The 22,635-nt window shown below is 40.8% G+C and overlaps 1 protein-coding gene across 1 annotated transcript in view; it reads right to left on the minus strand.

Moving 5' to 3' along the window:
- ANKRD55 (ankyrin repeat domain 55) overlaps window positions 1-22,635 on the minus strand; it is an 80,060-nt gene that overhangs the window by 40,318 nt on the left and 17,107 nt on the right. Inside the window, exons 4-5 of the mRNA XM_063087850.1 lie at window positions 20,746-20,806; window positions 6,755-6,883 (exon numbers count right to left, since the gene is read on the minus strand). Coding sequence (XP_062943920.1) covers window positions 6,755-6,883; window positions 20,746-20,806 — 190 coding nt within the window. The remainder of the gene's footprint in view (window positions 1-6,754; window positions 6,884-20,745; window positions 20,807-22,635) is intronic.

The following is a 22,635-nucleotide window of genomic DNA, read 5'->3' on the forward strand; positions in this document are numbered from 1 at the left end:
ATTCCAAAGTAAGCAAAATAAAAATAAAATTAAAAATTAGAGCAGAAAGCAATGAAATTGAAAGCAGAAAATCAATAGAAAAAAATCAATGAAGCTAAACTCTCAAAGGAACTCTCATTCATTGCTGGTGGGAATGCAAAATGGTACAGTCACTTTGGGAGACAGTTTGATGGTTTCTTATAAAACTAAACATACTCTTACCATATGTTCCAGCAACTACACTTGTTGATAATTAGCCAGAGGAGTTGAAAACTTATGTCTACACAAAAACATGCACACTGGTGTTTATAGCAGTTTATCCATAATTGCCAAAACTTGGAAGCAATCAAGATGTCCTTTGGTAGGTGAATGGATAAATAAACTGTGGTCCATCCAGACAATGGAATATTATTCAGTGCTAAAAAGAAATGTGCTATTAAGCCATGAAAAGACATGGGGAAAATGTAAATGCCTTTTACTAAGTGCAAGAGACCAATGTGAAAAGGCTAAGTACTTCATGATTTCAACTACATGACATTCTGGAAAAGGAAAAGCTGTGGAGACAGTAAAAAGATCAGTGGTTGCCAGGGCTTGAGGGGAGCATGGGAAGACTAGAGGGAGCACAGAGGATTTGTGGGGCAGTGAAACTGCTCTGTAAGATGCTATAATCGTAGCTACGTGTCTTTATAACTTTGTCAAAACCCATAGAATGTACAACATCAAGAATGAACCCTAATATAAACTATGGACTTTAGGTGATAATGGTGTATCAATGTAAGCTCATCATTTGTAACAAATGTACCTCTCTAGTGGGGGATGTTGATAATGGGGAAGGCTGTGCACATGGGGGACAGGGAATATATGGGATATCTCTGTACTTTCTCAATTTTGTTGTGAATCTAAAACTGCTCTAAAAAAATTTTAAAAAATTGTTTTTCCATAGAGAGAACCCTATAAGCCATTAACCCCATTGGCCTGAGATGGATAAGTTTATTAGACTGAATTCGATGAACACCTCTTGGGGTACTTAAGATTCACAAAGCCCTGTTTTAGGTGTTGAGAGACATTTAGATGAATAAGGCACATTGTCCTAAAGCACACAGTCTGAAGAGGAAGACACAGGCACCCCACTAATTATAACACAAGTCCTAGAAGGAACATGGAGGGAATAATTCTGAAAGGGAGTTTAACAGAGAAAGTGACATTTAGTTGGGTTTTGAGGGATAAGAAGAAAGAAGTATTTCACCTGAATGGAAGAGTGTGACCAAGGAGGAGACAGAATGAGTCTCTATGAGTATTGGGGCGGGGGGAGGAGGGATTATTAATATTCTGATGTGACTGGAACAGACTATGTGGGCTGAAGGGGAAAGGTCGGGGAGTGGGGAGTGGTTGTTCACAGCAGTAGGTCCCAGCTTGAGGACTTTGCTCTTTGCCACAAAATGGAACTCAGTGAAGGTTTTTGAGCCAAGGACCAACAGTGACCACAATTGTGTTAGTGAAATAACAGCTATGTTGGTACATGTCATTGTCATTTGTGGGAAGAGCTGTGAGAATAGATTGGAGAAGGGAAGGACTGAAAGTAGGAATACCAGCGACTGCCACTGTTCAGGTGAGAGATGGTGCAAGCTTGGTCTAAGGAAGAGATGATGGGTGGGCCTAATTTTCTCCATTTGCTCTTCTAGGTCACTCCCCATCTTTTCCATCCTGTTTTCCACCCATCAGCATAGTATAGACTGCATCAAATAGGCTCCCTATTCCTTTGACTTCTGGTTGGGTTTGGCCAATGTGTGGCAATGACAGGAGGTGGATGTAGGAGGAAAGACAGATTGGTGTATTTATCTCTCAGTTCTCTTCCTGCTTGGTCGCAGTTTGGATATTGTAGCAACGGCTACAGTTACTGTCTCAGGACCTCTCCTGTGGCTACAGCTTTTGCTGTGTCTCACTAATCCTTTCCTCCAATGCCTTTTTAGGCCCACGGGTCCTAATGGCCACCTGCTGTTGCTAGCCCTGGGGTTGTGTAATAAAGAGCCTCTTTGTGAATCTATCCTCAATTACCCCCATCTGAGTATGTCATCGTTTTCTTGCTGGGACCCTGACCTGGACAGTGAGGATAAAAATGAGGGGACCGAGGTGAGGAGCCTGAGAAGGTAGAATTGAGAGGTCTTGATAACCAACTGAATGTGATGGGTGATAAAGAAGGAATACTCGTGGACCATGTGGAAGTCTTTGCTTTGAGCTACCAAGAGGATTGGGATGTCATGTGAAGGGGAGACCATGGATTCAGTTTGAACATGTTGAGTTTGAAGTGTCTGTGGGTGATTGTGGGGAGATTTCTAGTAGAGCCAGAAATGTGGTTCTAGAGTTCAAGAGAGAGGTCAGAGCTGGAGATATTGATCTGAGAATCTTCTGAATCAGATAGCAGTAGAAGCCATGGGAACTGATGAGCTCTCTGGGGAAGAGAGAGTGAAAAAAGGATTGAGGATTAACTTTTGCAGGGTTGAGAGGTGAAAGGGAGATGAGGTGAAAGAGAGACATCTGTGTAGACTCCTGAAAAGCTGGTGTCATCACAGGTAGGTGAAAACATGCCCCTAAGAGGCTGGGATACCATCTAGGAAGACTGTATTGGGGATTAGGGCTCTGCTCAGTGTCAGCCCAGATATAGCCAAGCAGGGGGTTCTTCTGGATGGATAGGGGAGTGTGAACGAGAGCAACGGGCCCTTGGAGGGGATCACCAGCTACCATGGGGCCTGAGAAATGGGAGCAGAAGTTGAACTTAGTTTACTTCGTGGGCCTGATGTTTCACATCTTTACTGCCGTGCTGTCTGATCAAATACAGAGGCTTCATTATTTAAAAGTACTATATAGCTTTAAGTGTGATCTCATTGTGTGGCCCAAGAGAAAAGCAGGAAATTCAGTGAAAGGAATAAATGACAACGGGAAATAGACTCATTCAAGTGGAAAAGCTTTAAAGGGAGCACAATGCTGGTCCTGTGTTATAAATGAACAAGAAGGCTAAAGAAAGAGAGTGTAATAATGATTTCAACTGACATTTGGGATTACCCTTAGTATTTGTAGTGTAAAGGGCAGAATATACCACTTCTGAATTTTACTGCTAACCACAGAGAAGGGAGAGGGTTCACAGTTCCTCTAGAGCTGTGATTCTTAACCTTTTGGGAGTAGTCACTGATCCTCATAGAGGAATTGAAGAAAGTTGTAGACTTTTTTTCTCAGAAAAATGAATACAAACATACTTGCATACCCACACATCCAATACTGCATATAATTGTAGGGGTGTGGGAAGGGACCTGTCCTGTTAATCTTTCGATGATCAATGCCAGACACACAGTAGATGCTCAAGAAATATTTATTAAGTGATTGAGTAAATAAATGAGTGAGGTGTCAGGCTTATGCAATCATCAAAATGCAAACATCTTAGGTAGGAATAAGGTATTAGGACCCATTAATATGAATTCTTTTATCATAGAGGTTCTCAACATTAGCTGTACATTATAATCTCCTGGGGGAAAGATAGGGCTTAAATTAAAAAATATGCAGGAGAATGAAACTAGACCCATACCTTTCACCATACACTAAAGTCAACTCAAAATGGATTAAAGAATTAAATATACACCCTGAAACAATAAAACTTCTTAAAGAAAATATAGGAGAGACACTTCAGGAAATAGGACTGGACACAGACTTCATGAATAAGACCCCAAAAGCACGGGCAACCAAAGGAAAAATAAACAAATGGGATTATATCAAAATAAAGAGCTTCTGCACAGCAAAAGAAACAATTAACAGAGTTAAAAGACAACCAACAGAGTGGGAGAAAATATTTGCAAAATATACATCTGACAAAGGATTAATATCCAGAATATATAAGGAACTCAAACAACTTTACAAGAAGAAAACAAGCAACCCAATCAAAAAAATGGGCAAAAGAGCTAAGTAGGCATTTCTCTAAGGAAGATATACAAATGGCCAACAGACATATGAAAAAATGCTCAACATCACTCAGCATCCGGGAAATGCAAATCAAAACCACACTGAGATACCATCTCACCCCAGTTAGGATGGCTAAAATCCAAAAGACTCTGAATGATAAATGCTGGTGAGTTTGCGGAGAAAAAGGAACTCTCATACATTGTTGGTGGGACTGCAAAATGGTGCAGCTTCTATGGAAAATGGTATGGAGGTTCCTCAAACAATTGCAGATAGATCTGCCATATGACCCAGCTATCCCACTGCTGGGAATATACTCAGAGGAATGGAAATCATCAGGTCGAAGGTATACCTGTTCCCCAATGTTCATCGCAGCACTCTTTACAATAGCCAAGAGTTGGAACCAGCCCAAATGTCCATCATCGGATGAGTGGATACGGAAAATGTGGTATATCTACACAATGGAATATTACTCAGCTATAAAAACGAATGAAATACTGCCATTTGCAACAACATGGATGTACCTTGAGAGAATTATATTAAGTGAAACAAGTCAGGCACAGAAAGAGATATACCACATGTTCTCACTTATTGGTGGGAGCTAAAAATAAATAAATAAATTCACACACACACACACACACACACACACACACACACACACACACAAACTGGACGGCGGGGGGGAAGAAGACGTAACAACTACAATTCCTTGAAGTTGATACGACAAGCAAACAGAAAGGACATTGTTGGGTGGGAGGGGGGAGAGGGAGGAGGGAGGGGGGTTTTGGTAAAGGGCCACAATAATCAACCACATTGTATATCAACAAAATAAAATTAAGAGAAAAAAAAAAAAATACTGGGTCCCACCCCAGAACAACTGAATGAGAATCTAAGAGTTGGGGCCTGGGAATCAGTATTGTCTTAAAGCTCTTCAGATGATTTTAATATGAAAACAGGACTGGAATCTCTGTAGCAGGTTCAAAGCTCTATCCTTTAATAAAGAGAAAGAATATGAAAGCATGCATATGACAACTAGGTTTTCTGGGGGAAATCAGAACCATAATAAAAATGATCATCTCTTCCAATCACATATAGCACATTGCCTATGCATGGTGTCATTTATACCCCCAAATACACTGATAGTTAAGCCAAGCAGGTGTTGGTGACTCTGCTCAGATCAAATCTAGGTCTGTCAAGGCAAACTCAGGTCTTCTGAGTTGAGTATGTGGTTCTTATGATTTCGCCATACTGTCTCTTAGAGGATAAGAACAGGGGTTCCCACTGCTGGGAGCCCAACTCAGAAGGTCTGGAGTGGGCTATGGGAATCTGTCATTTCATGAGCACTGCTGGGGATTCCACTGCAAGGCCAGGTCTGGGGCAGCAGCTCTCCATTGGGGCTGGGGTGAAGGAAGGGGGAGCTGAGGAGGCACGACAGTATCACTTGGGGAGACTTTTCAAAATGTACATACATCCCAGATCTGGGGAATCGGGATACAGGGGTGTTGTGGGTGGATATACAGAAAATGCTTGATTCTGATGCCACTCACCTCAGCTGAGAACCAACATATGGGACACTTCTTGGGAGCCCAGCCAGGTTCCTCTGGGGCTACTGCTACAGTGGTGACCCCTGACTAGCCAGAGGCAGCCCCAGGGGACTGGGCCCTGGGCAGAGACTGGTGGGGGGTGGGGTGGGAGGAAGGGTGATCAGATACTGAAAGTATGTAGGAGGGTCCTGAGGGCAGGTGGAGGGGACACAAACAAGCTTTGCCCAGGCTGGCCCTGGTGCAGAGCAACTGAAGCTGAGGTTGGAGGGACAAATACAGCAGTTTTCAAATCACTTCTGTTTTCCCCTTACATTGGGCACATATGTCAGTCCTGAAAGTCCCAGGTGCCCACCTCTGCTGTGCGTGGCATGTGAAAACACTGAGCGAAACCATGGTCGGGGCAGCACAAACTACTCTCGCAAAGATCCCTGCAGCAGCTCAGAAAGGGTGCATTCACTGGGCCGAGAGATATGACCAGCGGGCATGTCTGTGCAGAGACATCAGGACAGAGTGGACTGGCAAGTGTGTTGAAAGGAGGCAAGTACTGCTCTCAATCAGAGAGCAGATAACTCTGAGTTAGTCATTCCCCTTGAAAGCAGAAAGCACTTCGGTACATGTTAGCTGCCAGCCTTCTTTCACCTTATTCTCAGTTTTATCTTCTTTGAACTATAGATTTCTTGGGCCTATTCTGGTTTCTTTGGTTGTGTGTACTGACAGAGACACCCTTCTGTGAGAGTGACCTAGGATCATGAGCCACTATTTTCACTTTTCTGTACAGAAGTCATCACTTGGAATGATTCTGCTGTGGAAGATTTGGAAGGAAGAAGAGAGAGTTTGAAGGGATTTTCCCAGTAATTCTTCGAAGGTTTATCCTGGGACACTGTAAGCCAGTAGCAAGCACTGAGATGGAGAGAGAAACCGAGTAAGAGAGGGGTGTGTGTGTGTGTGTGTGTGTGTGTGTGTGTGTGTGTCTTTGTGTGTGTGTGCACATGTGACAGCCAAGGCAGGCTTTGCTTGATATTCTGAAACTCCTCCCCCTCTGCATCTCGGCAGGGTTTCTTCTCCACAAGTAATGCAGCCAGAACCTTCAAAGTGGCAGGTCCTCTGCATGTGAGAGGAGGGGAGAAGTGTAAGTCTTACTTGCTCTATCATACATACAAGTTTCATATCGGTACAGGGGCTTGTACCTGTGACATTTCACCTGTCATCTTTGACAAACTCAGAAAATTGTTAACACTGCTTTACACCATTTAAACTTGAGACAAGTCCATTGGCCAATTTCTCACCTGGACCGCCCAGTGGAGAGCCGTTTTAAAGTCTTTATCCACAAGGGTGAGGTCTGCTCCCTTCTTCAACAGCATTTGGATGTGTTGAGGCCGGTTGTGGAAAGCTGCCCAGTGGAGTGGTGTCATTCCCTACAAAACAACAATCAGAGCGGACAGAGATGAGCACAGGCACTCAGGAAGGAGACTGCCTGCTGCACAGGCAATCAGGAAGGAGCAGGCAATCAAGCCTGCTCCCTAGGCCTGGGGGCCGTCACCAGACGCACTGGTTGCTGCCTGTTAGCTCATTCATTTGTCAATCCATTCATTCAACAGATGTTTACTGAGCTACTGCTTCACTCCAGGCAAATAGGTGTTGAGGATACAAAAGTGAACAAAATGAACAAGATCCTTGCCCTCATAGGAACTGCACTGTGGTAAAGGAAGACAGACAATAAATGTGCATGAATCAGCCAAACGATTTCCAGATTGATACATGCCATGAAGGGCGCATGCAGGGTAATGTGACGGAGAGAGACCAAGGGGGCAGGGACTGTTCTAACAGGCCTCTGAGAGAAGAACGGAGGGAGAACAGCCAGCACCATGCCACCGAGGCAGAGAGTGTGTTCAAGGAAGGCGCCTGTGACAGGAGTCACGCTAGAATGCAAATCCCCACCACAAGGACAGGGGTGTTGTCTATTTTACTGCTGTGTCCCCAGGGCCTAGAGCAGAGGCTGGATAAATAGCTGTTGAGTGAGTGAATGGATGAAGCAGGAGAGGAGGAGAGTGATGTGAGATGAAGTTGGAGAGGGAGGCAGGGGCTGATTCTGGGAGGTGGAATGGGGGATACCGACCCTGCATAAGGCACCTGGATTTTATTCTAATTCACTGGAAAGACAGTATTATGGATTGAATTGTGTCCCACCATAGTTTAATGTCTTGGAGGACTGGTCCCCACTGTGACAGTGTTAAGAGGGTGGGGAATCCTATTGTGGAAGTTGAAAGGTAGGTCAGTGAAGAGGTGATTAGATTGTGAGGACTGTACCCTTGTGAATGGATTGATCCATTCTTGGAATAATGGGATTGGTTCTAGTGGCTTTAAAAAGAGAGTAAATGAGGGGAGTTCCAGTCAAGATGGCAGAATAGATGGTCCCCAGCATCACTCTCTCCCACAAATCAACCAATTTACAACTATATAAAAAAGCAACAATAGCCAAGCTGGGGCTGCTAGAGCTCAGGGGAAGAGGAGGAGAGACCTACAGAATGCATGAAGGAGGGAGAAGCCATGATGAGAGAAAGAAAAAACTGCTCTGCTTTAAGGCTGGAACTGCTGAGCATGTGGAACAGGAACTGGCAAAAGCCACAGCTATGCCCTTTGGATGGAGTTGCTTGGAGGCAGCAGTGGAGAAGAGGGCCTAGGTGGGCCCCAGGACAGCAAGACCACTAGTAGGGTTCCTGTGGACCCACACAGGAGCAAGGAACCACAACAACTGAAAAAATGGAGCCACTCAGAGACTGGTGAGTCATCACAAGGGACTGGTGCACAGCCCGTCCCATGGGAAGTGTTTGCAGCATGGGCGGTGGGGAAGATGGGCCCACTGGGGGAACACTAGAGCACAGCAAGGACAGCTGATCTGCACCCCTATCAGTGTAGGACCACTCAGAGAGGACTGTTCAGGAATGTAGAATTGCATGGGGTGCGGTTTGATGAAAAGACTCAGGCCCAGATCAGAGTTACTACACAACGCAGGTGCACTGAGTCTCTGGAGAGCTGGAAGTACCTGTAAAGTCAACCATTAAACCCTGAGCTGCACAAGAAGCCTTTCCTAGGGAATCAGCAGCAAAGCAGCAATTTAGCTAAACCACAGAGCTCAAGTACTGGTTTCCACAGGAAGTTCCCCCACTTTAGAAGTAAGCAAAGGACAAAAAAATTAGTTCTGGCTCAGACATACTGCTAGTGCCTTGGGTCTGCCCAGTGATGTGAGGCATGGAGATGGGGACTGATGCCCCCTCCCACAATCAGGCACTCCGTGCCAGTGCCTTGGGACCCACCCGGTGACCTGAGGAATGGAGAAGGGGACCGGATCCCCCTCCTCCCCTCAATCAGGCACACTCTACCAGCACCTCGGGGCCTGCCCTGGGACCCGAGGTATGGAGTCGGGGACCAGACCCCCCTCCCACAACCAGGCACACTGCCAGTGCCAAGGAGCATGTCAAAAACATCTACTCCATGTGGGTGGCCCACCACAGCCACCACAATAACCATGGCTGCCACTAAAGCGGTTAGATGCCACAACCACCACGCAGATGGTCTGCCAACCACTGGAGTGCATTGACAGAAAGAGAGTCACCAGTAGAGATAAAGAAGAGGATGTCTCTCTTCACAAAGCCCATTCCAGAGTAACAGAAGAAGCATCTGCTCTATGATAATATTGGGAGACCTGATCACACCTCTCAGCATTGGACAGATCATCTAGGCAACAAATCAACAGAGTAACCATTATTCTTTCAGAAGGAGAGAAGAAATCTAGGGTAATTGGAGGGGTGAGGGGGGAGGGTAAGGGGGATGGGGTGAGATTGGACAAGGGGCATAAAGAGTAAGTATAATTTGTAACAATATATATGCTAGTAATATTGATTTGATCAACATATCTCAACGCTGAATCCCCAAAATATGTCTATCAATTTTGATTCAATAAAAATTTTTTAAAAAAAGAAAAAAGATAACTCCAATAGTTGCATTGTCCTATAAGAATACAAAATTAAGGTTTTGTATATAATTTAGCAATCTCAAAAATAAATAAATAAAAAAAACAAAAAGAGAGTAAATGAGGAGGTTATTTTCTCTCTTCTTCACCATTTTTGCCATGTGAGTCCCCTGGGTCACTGTCGCCAGCACCAAGGACTTTACTAGATGTGTTCCCTAGACTTTGAACTTTCCAGCTTCTGAAACTGTATGCAATAAATTTCATTTTCTTATAAATTACCCAGTTCCAGGTATTTTGTTACAAGCAACAGAAACGGACTAATAAAGACAGTGAAAGATTTTGAGCAGGGGTTGGTATAATAAGATTTACACCGTTTAGAAGAAATCACTCTGTATAGATTAGAGAACAGAGCTGGATGAGTCATCTGGTGAATGCCAGCTTCTTTCAGAGTTTAAGTCATATAGTTTGTAGGCATATAGTTTAAGTATAATTTAACAGTAAACAAACTTATACTGAGAAATGGTAGTCCCAAAGAGCCAGTATTATTTGGGGAGTATGCTATGAAGAGATGGGCTCTTCTTGCCCACTCATTTCAATTACATGAAATGTATCTAAAATGAATTGAAATTAAGATGCCTGGTAAAAGGCACAAAGGGTGTGGGCAGCTTTGAAACTTCTCTTTTTATAGTCATCTCTGCAGATAACATAAAGATAAGAAACACCACTGTGGCCTTCTCTGCTTCATCCGGGGTGAGCAGAATGGAGGAGATGGGCCTCAGACTAGACAGGAGTGCAGTAGTAACAGCCCACAGCTAATATTTATTGATCCAGAGACCTCTGTGAGTTCTTATATATATTGTCTCACTTAATCATCCAAACAAGCTTCTGGAAGAAGTATATTGTGGTGAAGTCCACTATGTGTTCACCCAACTCTGTTTCCTCTTCCTCCAGTGCACATGGTCATTAACCAGCCTTTCGGCAGATAAGAGCAGCCGCGTGACTGAGTCCTGACTGTGGGAATGTGGAGAGGGATGGAAACCCCCTCTGGGCCTGGCATAGAAAACAAAACCCATGTTGCCCCCATACTCTCTTCCATCATTTGACAACTGAGTGCAGAGGAAGACAAAGCTCTAGGAGGTGCTGGGACCATTTGATGGAAAAGCCTGGGTCCCTGATTAATAAGGGAGAACCTAGCCACTCCGCCAACCAGCACTGAACTATGATGTGAGCAAGACATAAGCTTTTATTGTGTCAGGCCACTGAGAGTTTGAGTTGTTTGCTGTAGCAGTTGGCCAACTCTGCCAGGTGTGATTGTCCTTCTCATTTTATGGAAGAGGAAGCTGAGCTCTAGAGAAGTTCCCAAGTCTGTGAGTGAGCACGGAACTGAATCTAGGGTTTGAGGTTTGTGGGGCACTGGGATTAGAATGTTAACTCCCCTCAACCAGTTCCATATTTTTAAATCCTTAAATTATGGTCTGCTTTCAAGTTGCAAGTTTCAAGTGTCTGTAACAGTGAGCTTCCGAAATAATCTTGAGGCTATTAGTTTTATATGGAAATTGGTTCTATATGGAAAAGAATGCTGGTCTAAAGCAATGGGACTTGTTCTTATTCTAATCGGTGAATATTTACTTGGAATTCAGAATAGCTCAATGCATTTCAATGGGCACTTTTCATTTTAAATTAGGCCCACTGAGATTAGAAATCTGAACACAAGGGAGTCAGATTCTTTTTATTATGCATGGATTATTCCTTTCCCAGTCCTGAGTCCCATTTGCTTCAGAGTCATTGGCTTCATGTGGAGGTGCCAACAGTACTCAGGGCTAAAGACACTGATTCACATTGAATTTTGTCCAAAAAATTTATTCCTCTCAAAACAATCAAGACTTGATTTTTGCACTGCTTATTCTAAGAGCTAGCCATGGTCACAATGATCACTTAAATTTTGCTAACTATATGCTAAAATAAACCTATTTTCAGTTTATTTTTTCAAGATAAAGTCCCAAAGCATTTTTTAATTATCTTAAGAAATTTTGGTTCCCATTTAAATAGATTCACTTTAAATGGCCTTTTTCTGGTTCTAATTATCTTCAGATAACAAGGACTGCTGTAGAATCTTCAGAAAAAAAAAATTTAAGTATAAATCAGTAATATGGAGGGTACTTACAGCATTTTGAGCCAAGCATACATTTTAGAAGCCAGAACTTCAGATCCAGAATATGCAATAAGTAGGGGACACCATATTTACATTTTGTCCCTCTGTCATCAGAAATAATGCATTTTACACTTTAGTTTATACATAATAAAAACAAATGTTACCAAAAAAAAAAAAAAGATAGTGATTCAACTTTCAAGTCACTGGAGTGTAAGCTTCACCAGGGCAGGGCCCATATCTGCCTGTCTGAATCCCTAGAGGTTCAAACAGTGCCAGGCACATTGTAGATGCTAAATACTTAATAAATGAGTGAATGACTTCTCACTGTTCTTGATTAAATTTCTTGCTTTTCTAAAATTTGGCTTTGCTTTTTAAAATCATACACACAAGAAGGAAAGGCAGAACATGACTTCTTTATAAAAAATGAACTGGTCTCATATAATCGTTGTTACCAACTCATCAGTTGAAATTTGCTGGAATTTTTGATGAGTACTCCAAATGATCTTGGCCTTTGTACCACTGTCAAAGGGGAGGTAGATGGCAATGACTATGTGCAGAGATAAGATCTAGTAATGTGAGAATTCAATGTGAAAATGTGGTTGCCAATCAAACTCTGGTTATGCAGTGTTCCTTCTTGTCTTCTGAACACAGTTGCTAGGCTTCAGGAGTTATTCTCTTAAAACAACAGCCACAAAACCCCCTCACAACCCAACTCTTGCATGTTTGGGTAAAGGAGTGGGGCGGGGGAACACTACCATTTTCATGCACCCACTTGGTGCTACGAGCTCTATACATGTTATCTCATGGAATCTTTACCACAGTCCTGAGGGAGAGATCATTTTAGGCTCATTTTACAGGTGAGGAAACTAAAACACAGGCAGGTTAAATAGCTTGCTTAAGCCATTGACAGAGTACATGGTAGCGCTGGGATTCAAATCCAGGTTTCTCTCACTGGAGAAAAATGTTCTTTCCACATATCATACTGGTCCACTTTTGTTTTGGGAATGAGCTCAGATGCTGGAAAATGCTCTTCTTCATGATTTTTGCTGAATTCAAGGTCTCCTCACTTTCTAGAACAGTTGTTCTCACTAGTGTCAGGGTTGCCACCCTGTATTATTTATTATGTTTCATTTGGCATTGTTTCTGGTCACCTCCTAAAAGCACAGCTGGCAAATATTTATTTTTGTAAGATATTAAAATATATATTTATATTCATTCTCCTCACTCCACCCCGACCCCAGAATTTGGGAGCACCTTTAGAAATAACTGGCAATCCTCTGAATGGCCCCAAATCAAGACTTGAATTACTTCATCAGTTCTCTAAATAATCTTACAACATAAATAGATTGTGAACATTCAGTGAAGTCAAGAAAAATTTTCTGCTGCTTTTTTCCCCCCCAGTTGGGCTAATGAGAAATATAAATAAATCCTCTTAGAGTTAATAATATGAAAAATAAAACTTTCAAAATCAACTCAAGGGCAGCAGTTGGTATTGCACAGCATTCTTTGTTTAGGAACGTTTTTCTACAACTGCCTTCTCCTTCTTTCAGCTTTTGTTGAGTTACAGGTATTGTAGTTGCATTATGTTAAGATTCTGGTGACCATTTAAGGGCCAGACTTTAGGCTTTGTGATTGGTGTCTGCACTGGGTAGTACAGAAATCACAATTAAGCTGTGACACCCACAAAGGCAGAGGCTGTGGCATATTCACTGTGGTATGCCCACTGCATGGAGCACACAGTAGGTGTTCAAGAAATGTTTACTGGAAGAATTAATTAGTAAATTACAGGTCATCAAGGATCCCTGGGATTCATGAGAAGTATAAAATCAGAGTCTGCTGGATGCCAGACAGCCACCCGTGTCCAAACGGTGGAGACCTTTACTACCAGCTGCTCCATGGAGCTTCATTGAGGACTCAACTGGCCTTTCAAAGCATCAAGGAGCTGAAAATCTAGGAGTCACTTGCAGACATGTTGCAACAAACACCCAGATGGCCCTGGTGGCAGTAGAATTCTATTCTTTTGAAAAACAAAAAGTATTGGCGTAAAGAGTAACTCACATTCAGTTAAGAATATAAACTCTTCAGACTGTTTTGAAGGGAAATGTTGTTTTAGTAGACTTAGGAACCATTTTTAGATTGCTGATGAGACTAAACGTAAGTTCTCACTGTTGGGTGCATAGTAGGATTGCTCTGCAACAGCGCTCTTCTGTAGATGAGTAATTATGTGACTTGAGCCTGTGCCACCGCAATTTCAGTTAAGGGCTTACTGGTCCTATCAGCTTCTCAGAACTTTTTTTCCCCCCAAACCACTATAACTTTTGTGTTTTCTGAACCAGAAATCTGATTTAGTGCTTAGCAGGTGTTACATTTCAGAACTGCAATTTTAGACCAGCTCTAGCTGACACTGAAAGGCACACAGAGAGAAATGCTGATGTGGCCGGGTGTTTTGTGTGTGCCTCATCTTGCTGCACTGGGGGACAGAATTACCATATAGAAGGTGGCAGAGAAGGATCTAGAATTTCACAGAGGTCTAGCTTGGCTCTGGCTGACATTTAAAAAAAATTCATATATGATTGATCCCCCAGCCACATATGAAGGGTCTTCAAAACGTTCATGGAAAGCTTTGTATTATCTTTTAATTCCATTTTTCCATGAACATCTTGAAGTATCCTTGTATGACCACCCCTACAAAAGTTATAGTTTTAAAAATTACATGGTGTTATAATTGCATTAATGAAAGCTTTTCCCTTCATTTTATTTGGAAAAAAAACCTTAGAGTTATAGATCTGAAAGATTAGTAAATTAAATCATTGTCTTTGTTTTGGAATTTCCTAATTTGGATAGATAAACAATGAACATCACAGTAGCCAAAGATTATAACTGGAGACCAAAAATAATCTGAGGTTGGATGTTAGGAAACTAGAAATGGCTAATAACAATGGCATTTTTTAACAAGTCTCAGTTTCTCTCTATAATAATTATAAAAATAATGTATCTGACATAAAAAAGTTTTTAGAATGGAGATTTTCATAATTTAAATAATACACGAATGCAAGAAAAACCATAAAATGAGTTTAGGTCATGGATGTATAGGAGAAAATTCTAACAAGAACACTTGTAAAACAAAGTCTTTAGAATAGAGGCCTAAGTCAGTATATTTCTTTTTCAACAAAACAAAACACCTGCATTCTTCTGCACTAAATTGTGAACTCTGTTACATCAGGGATGAAGCCTACGTGAGACATGGTAGGTACTTAACAAATATTTGTTGAATGACTAAAGTAACTATCTTCCTGTCCTAAGTAGATTACCTTGGGAGTCTATACAATTACTCTACTCATTGCTCAAAATGTTTTTGGAAGATCTTTTTTGGAATTTCCACTAGAGCAGGGGTTCTATCCCTGGATAGACATCAGGATTTATGTGAGCTTGCATCAGATAAATAAATTATACCTTTATTTTCATTAACTGTTTTTTTATCCAGTCAAATTTAGAAGTGAGAGGTTGTATACCAACTTTAGTGACACTAATGTCAGTAAGTTCTGATAATCCACTACCATTGGACCAGCCCATTTTCACTAACTTCTGAGATTTACCATCTTCTTCCATCATGAATAGAGATAACCCACAACAGTAGCGTTAATAGTACCTGTGACTTTGCCACCAGTATAAATTACAGGTACTTTTCCACCACAATAGTTATTGCAGATATCTCAAAATATTATTTAGATGCATCATTACTTCAAAATTGCTGTAGTTATTGGTCCCATCACCAAGTCTTATTTGATGCATTAATAAAAAGCTTATATATTACTATTACAAGTTTGTTCTTTAAAATATTTTAATAACTGTATTTTAATATAATTGATTTATATTGTAATCCTATATATTTTATGTAATTTCAGATATTTTTCTGTGAAAGGGTCCTAGGCTTTACTAGCACATGAAAGGTGTCCATTCTAGAGTCTACAGTATATTTTTTGAAGATCTTAAATTCTAAATGATATTTTAAGAGTAGATTTTGAAAATAACTAAAAGTACCTGGAATCTAATTTGGTAAATAAAATAAATAATTGACTTGGGTCAACAAAACAAAAGGAGAAAGGGCCATAAAATAAAATAACATGACTTTTGCTTGAATTTAACTCTCTTTCTCTCTCTCTCTTTATACACACACACATATATACTTTTTGAACCTCACTATGTGCAAGTTATTGAGCCAGATTCTAGCGATACAAAGAATGAAAAAGACATGGTCTGTCTAGAAATTTATGGGATTACTGGGGGGAGAGGAAGGTGAAGGCTCCTTTGTAGTAGTGATCCTACTCCATTTTTTAAAGGTATTCAGTTTTAGGATAAAAATTTTGATGCATTTTAAAAAATTTGCTGTATTATTTTACAATTTTCTAACTGTAAAGTTAAGAGATTTCTAGAGTCAGGAGCTGTTTCTTCTGATTTTGCCTTTATAGTGCAAAATATCCACTTGTGGTTATATCTTAGGAATGTGGTAAGTGGAATTGGTGCTAAGAGTTACATCCAAAAGTTTACATCTGTTTTCGCAACTTGGATTTATTTTCTCAGAATGCTATTATAATTGAAGTTTGGATTGTCTGGCTGCTCACAAAAATCTATTTATATAAGAACATGCATTTAATACAGGATCAACAATACATCCTAAATACTAAGCACAACTGTGCTTCTCTGGATAAATGCATTCAAAGTTCTAAGCCAGATGTGAATGGCTCATAGCCCCTCTTGATGGGGTGCTCTTCCTCTCAAAGCTAAAATGAGATCAGAAGAGGTTAGATTACACTTATTTAGTGATTTGTTAATTCCCTTTAGCTGCAACAAAGAAGCCTCTCTCTGTGTCAATAATTCCCCTGAGGTCCTCATTTGAAGAGCAAAAGCACAAAGAACAAACTGACCCATCTTGCCTTTCCCACAGTATTAAACTGTGCAGTGTGGATAGTTTCTAAGTCACTTTATAATTAAGCGGTGTGGTTAATGAAACTGGAAAAACAAACAGATCATGGGAACAGAACAACGAGTTCAGAAATAAAATCACACGTTAAAAAACAATCTTGTAAAAAACTAAAAGAAAATTTAGCATAATGTAGTTAACTTCTTAGGGGTAGGTGAGACTTAATTTTTAATTTTTTTTTTTCGCATCTGGCCTGTATGGGGATCCAAACCTTTGACCTTGGTGTTACAACACTGCACTTTAACCAACTAACCGGCCAGCCCATGACCTTCTTTAAAAAGACACCAAAAGCAAAAGCTGTAACACACAAGAATGATCATTTTGATTACATCATACGTTAAAATTTCTATACAAGAAAAGACACTACTAAAAGTTCTAAAATAAGCAACAGACCATGAAAATATATTTACAATCTAACAACTGACAAAGGATAAAATAAACTCCTATGAATCAGTAAGAAAATGACAAGTAACCTAATAGATCAGTGGACAAAGGATATAAACAGGCAAGCACAAAAGAAGATATAAAAAGAGCATTATACCTATGAAATGATGTGAAATCTCATTAATCAGGGAAATGCAAATAAACAACAAGAAAATCCAGCAACAACTGGAAAACAACACTAATTACACCACTGGTGGACCTATAAATCAATACAGCTATTTTGAGGAACAAGTCGGCAGTGTGTATTAAAAATGAAAATGTACATGCTATACTACCCAACAATTCTTCTAGAGAAATGCTTGTATAAAGTACTCAAGGAGGCTTGTACAAGAACATTCTTTAGATTAGTGTTTATGGTGGTGAAAAATTGGAGACAACCTAAATATTCACTCATAGAGGAATAGCTAAATAAACAGAGCTATTTTCATAGCATGGAACACCACGAAGCCATTAAAAGGAGTGAGCCAGATCTATATTTATCAGCATGGATAGAGTTCTAAGACATATTCTTGGGTTGAAAAAACAAAGTTGCAGAACAACAGAGAGTGTGATAACTTTTATGTAATACTCCATAGTTTCTACGAAGATGTGTAAAAGGTTGGGATGGACACGTGTTAAACAGCGATTACCTGGGGGCAAAGGTGGTGGGGTGGAAGTAATCAAGGATTTTCTAGAATTACTTGTAATTTAAAAATTTTTAAAAAGCAAATGCGTTTATGTATTACTCATATAAGTAAAAACTAGTAATACAAAACAGTTGTTTAAAGTCACCGAGCTCAGATCAAGAAAGCCTTTAAAGTGATATTCGCCTCCCTGATAAAAAATAGTGTCATGTTTTGTTCTGCTTGAGCAGTTACAGAACGGCTTCATAAAATGATTTCTTCCTCCATCTCTCCATTCTTTAGTTTCAGTTCTCCACCTAATATATCTATTAATGAAGTCAGGTTTCTACTAATTCTACTAATCTTTAACCATTATCGTGATAAGCTAGGGACTCCTTTAGTTATTCCTGGAAAATAATTTCGTTAAACTATGTTGGGATGTATCTTGCTCTTTCCTCTTGTCATTAGGAATCCTTAATGCTTTTTTACTAGCACTAACTTACCCTTTCCCATATTGCGTTTGATTTTGCTGTTTTTGCTTCCTGGTAGTTAGCAGATGTAGGGTGTGTGTGTGTGTTTTAACTGTTACCCCCTATACAATGGAGGCTAAATCATGATTGGACCTTATTGAAAAATGATTGAGAGAAGGGGAGAGCAGGAGATTGCCTGCTCAAAATGTTGAGAAGTCAAATACAGGAACTCCAACAAAGTAATGAATGCAAAAGAAATCCTGGGCTGTGTTCTTTCCATTTCAGAATTGTTCTTTTATCTCAATAGAAGAGCTTCTAGCCCTTGCAAATTTATCCTAATTGGCTTACACTAGCAATGACTATATATATATATATATATATGTATTTATAATATATTTAGAAATACATATATTTATGTATTAGAAAAACATAGTATGATAAGCACAGGCAAACATTAGCAGTTGGTTTCGGATGGATTTCAGACATGCTGTGACATGGACTGAAGAGGAAGCTGAGACACTGGATTGGAACTGTTCCTTTTGAGGCTCCTGCTCTACTGGGCCTGCTGTTTGAGCTTAAAACCAAATGGTTTCGAATGCTGGAGTAACAGCAAGAGGATCCTTTTCACAGAGGCCACATTGCATGAGGAGGAACCAGGGACTTTTCTAATATTTACCACATATTATCTGCAAGGTGTTACAATGACCACTCTTAGAAAGATCTGTGTCTACCTTCATTGTCACCACCAGGCAGGCCCCTCCCCGGTGGGGAAAAGCAGGGAACTATGGCTTTGTTGGAGGACATTAGTTCAGCGGAGGGGTGGACAGAGTTGGGATCTATATGTAGAATTTAGCTTTAGGGTATGAAGGTCTGAATTTGCCACCTTTCTAAATAAGACCCAGTTTGGTGAGTGAGGGCAGAGGTTGGAGGTAGAGAAAGTGGTTGGCAACTTGCCTAAAATCTAGACGTTCACAATCTGCTGACATAAACTGCAGCCACTCAGGCCCCCTGCTTTTACGTCATGGGCAGAAAGTGATTGGAGTGTGCTTTCTCACCTCTGGTTCTCATTTTTAAAGCAGAAGTTTAAAACAGTGCAGTCCTCTTTCCTCTGGAGTTTTGCTTTAAACCACTGAAGCTATGGGGAGTGGAAGCAGCTTGTGACCACCAAGTCAGGGTGGCGTCCATCCTCAGATGCAGGCTGCAAAGCAGGGGCTTTTTGGTGTTGTCATTAATGCCAGTCAGGAGGAGGCCTTTACTTAGAAGGCTCGAGACAGATGGGGGGTCAGCCCAGGAGAAAGCTATTTGGGGACTTAACCCTACCCCTTTGTCTATGGTCAGCTGGCTTCCTTGAAATAGTATAATATGGCATCTTTGCATATATGCATTTTAATATTATCAGACTTTCCTACTATTATCAGACATTGTTAGTGAAGCACAGCTAAACCAAGCACGTATTTATAAAAAATCCCATTAAAAGCCAGGTATTTCAATTGGCTTTATGACACTTGTTAAAGAAATCAGGCTGGCTAATGAAAATCAATACTGCCTTTTAAAAGAGTTAAGTAGATGTAACAAGACTCTAAGTTACTCTGGGGCAACTCTGGTTAAAGTCTGATCCACCCTCCCTTCAAAAACTTTGCTCACGAGTGTTGAACTATCTTTTCAAAACCTTCTACAATGCTGTCTTTCCAACACAAAGGAAACAACAGTTGTGATCATTGGGATTACTAATGTGGCCTCTGGAGCAAGCAGCCTGGAAGTACTGTCTCTCTGTCATCTTTCACTCAGAAAGAGTTCATCTGGAGCCAGTGTGAAAGTTGATGAAATCACTTTCTGTCAGACCCAGGCAAAGTAGGGCTGGGAAGGGTATGGAGGAGAGATATGCTTGCTTGTCTGAGATAAAAACTGTTTCCATGGACTTTCTAAAAACCCGCCAGAAATCCCTTCATATTTTTCACATCCTTCACACATCTCCTGCTTTGCATTATGCACATGTTTCTGTGATGAAGTTCATCATTAGACATTCTTTATAACTACAGTAATTCAAATAAGATGCTCTGAGAAGAAACTGCCCAGTAATGGCACCTTAACCAATAAACTGATGACAAATCTGACTTTGAGCTTCCAAACCTAATAAATGCTGTTTCCACGCAGCTTACATGAACCTCTCCCTTTTTTGGCAATAAAAGCTTTCTGGAATCCTTCCCTCACTGAATGCACTTGGGGCTTGCCATGGTATGCATTCTGGATTATAATCCTATTTTCTATTCCCAAATAAACTCAACATATTTGGAGATATTTTTCTCTACATTTTTTTTGTAGGTTAATACCATCTAACTTTCTGGGACTCAAGAAGACAGGAGAGAGCAATATTTATTTCTCAATGCCCAGAGGGAAATTACAAAGTTTCAGTTGTATGGTAAATGCTTACTTAATGTAAAGAAGTCCTTCCCTATTAGAAGCTACCCATACCATGGTAGGGATACATTTCTGCCTGAGGATTAATAGTGGGGACACAGGCTTGCCTTCAGGGTGGAAACACAAAATGTGCTCCATGTCCCTCCTTGCACCTCTGTGAGAAGCATCATGGTCCAGAAAAGCCCTTCCTTTCACCCTCACATGCAAAATGGCACCTGTTGCTTGAGAGGGCAGACTCACCTCACTGTCCTGGTGATTAATCTCACCGAGATCCGACTGTTGCAACAGGACTGTTAGGAGCCTGCAAGGAAAAACAGAAGGGGCACATGAGAGCAGACAGTCACAGTGCTCTTAGCATCGGTATAAGAATATGGCATTAGAAATATAGTCAGCTGGTGGCCTCCAAATGAAGATGAAGCCTTTTCTATGCATCTGGGGAAAAGATCCATGGAAAAGAAGCAAGCAGAGGTAAGGAATATCTCTGTCTTTTTCTCCCCCTCCTCTCCATCCTAGTGCTCCTGCAGGGGCTGAGGGGAATAGAGAAAGTGAATCTGTAGGCTCATTGTATTTGCCAGGCCTGTGTCACCTACGCATGCACTTTAAGAACCAAAATCATCTAGTGCTTATTCTTTACTCATTTTACATAAACTTGTAGTGTTTCAAACAGTTACACTCCTAGGTACATATGTCATGCCTTTTACATGCATAAATTATACCATGAGGTGGTTAGCATTTACCATTTTGCTCATTGTTTGTAAAACATACAAATATCTAAGCATGAGATGACAGTAATCAGTGTGAAACGACCATTACCGATTCTCAAGTTTAAGCTCTTACTCCACCTGGGTCCAACACTCGGTTGACTGAGGTCAACACCCCATTTGTGAGAGAGGCAGTTGACAATAATGGTTAGGAGCCTAAACTCTTGAGCCAGACTGCCTGGGCTCACATCCGAGCCCTGCCACTGACTAGTTCTGTGACCTCAGGCAAGTACTTACTTTCCCTGCACCTAAGCTTCCTTGTCTGTGAGGTGGAGACAATAAAAAGTATACATTTTATAGGTCAGTATGAGGATTAGATGAGTGCATCTAATCCTTATCTAATTATCTAATCCAGCATCTAGTTATGCTGTAAATGTTATGCTGTAAATGCATAAAGCATTTACAGCAAGTGTGGAACACAGTAAATGTTATTTCTAGAACACTTAACCCTAGAAGTTTGAACCTTGGCTCCATCTTAGCGGAGATTTTTCAAAACCACAAACCACAAAGACCTGGACTTTATACTCAGGGTTTCTAACTCAGTAGGTCTGGGGAGAAGCCCAGCTTCTACAGTTCAAAATTGGAAATTTTTGTAAGTAGCCAGGTTTGGAAACTTTTGATAAAGGTGCTGAATGAATTTATCAATGGATACTCATCAAGAATAGTGTACAGGCAGACCATGAAGGAAATTCAGAAATTATGTTTGGAAGAATTATTTGAAATTGTTTAGTCTCTTCCCCAATCAAAGTTTTATTGTCTCTCAGCTTAGATGACATCTAAAGACCTAAGTATTAAACTGATATTTATATATCAGAATAGAAGAAAAGAAAGATGGATTGATCATATTGCCTTAGTTGTACAAGTAACACAAAGGATGGACTTCTGGTTGTTTGCTGTGGAGGTGAAATAACCAGGAAGCCTGTGGTTTAAATCCAGCTTTTACCACTGTCTTTTGGGGAGCCAGGATAATGCTGAGATTTGCTTCTGGCCTCACTGCTGGTGACCTCTCTGAGTTTCTGTATCCTCATGTGTGTGACATCAGTGGTGTTGAGGATCAAATGACACAACAGGCAGAAAGTGCCTGCCACACAGACTTTCAAGGACCGATAGCTGTGACTGCAAGTAGTACATCTCTTATGCTCTTTGAATTCTAGACTCATCCTCTATCTGGTAGGAAGACGCTATAAAAATAATTCATTTTGGTCGACACTTTTTTGTCTTTGTAATTATTTCACCACTGGATATATTTTCCCTTATGGCTGCTTTATGGATGGGGGCAGGGCTTAACTGGTGACTGTCCTTCATTCTCTCTTTCCTTTTTCCTTTCTTTCTCTCATAGTATTGGCTATTGTTTAATCTCAGAGCCCCT

This window comes from Cynocephalus volans, chromosome 2 (genome assembly GCF_027409185.1).
Source record: "Cynocephalus volans isolate mCynVol1 chromosome 2, mCynVol1.pri, whole genome shotgun sequence".
NCBI classification, from domain to species: Eukaryota; Metazoa; Chordata; class Mammalia; order Dermoptera; family Cynocephalidae; genus Cynocephalus; species Cynocephalus volans.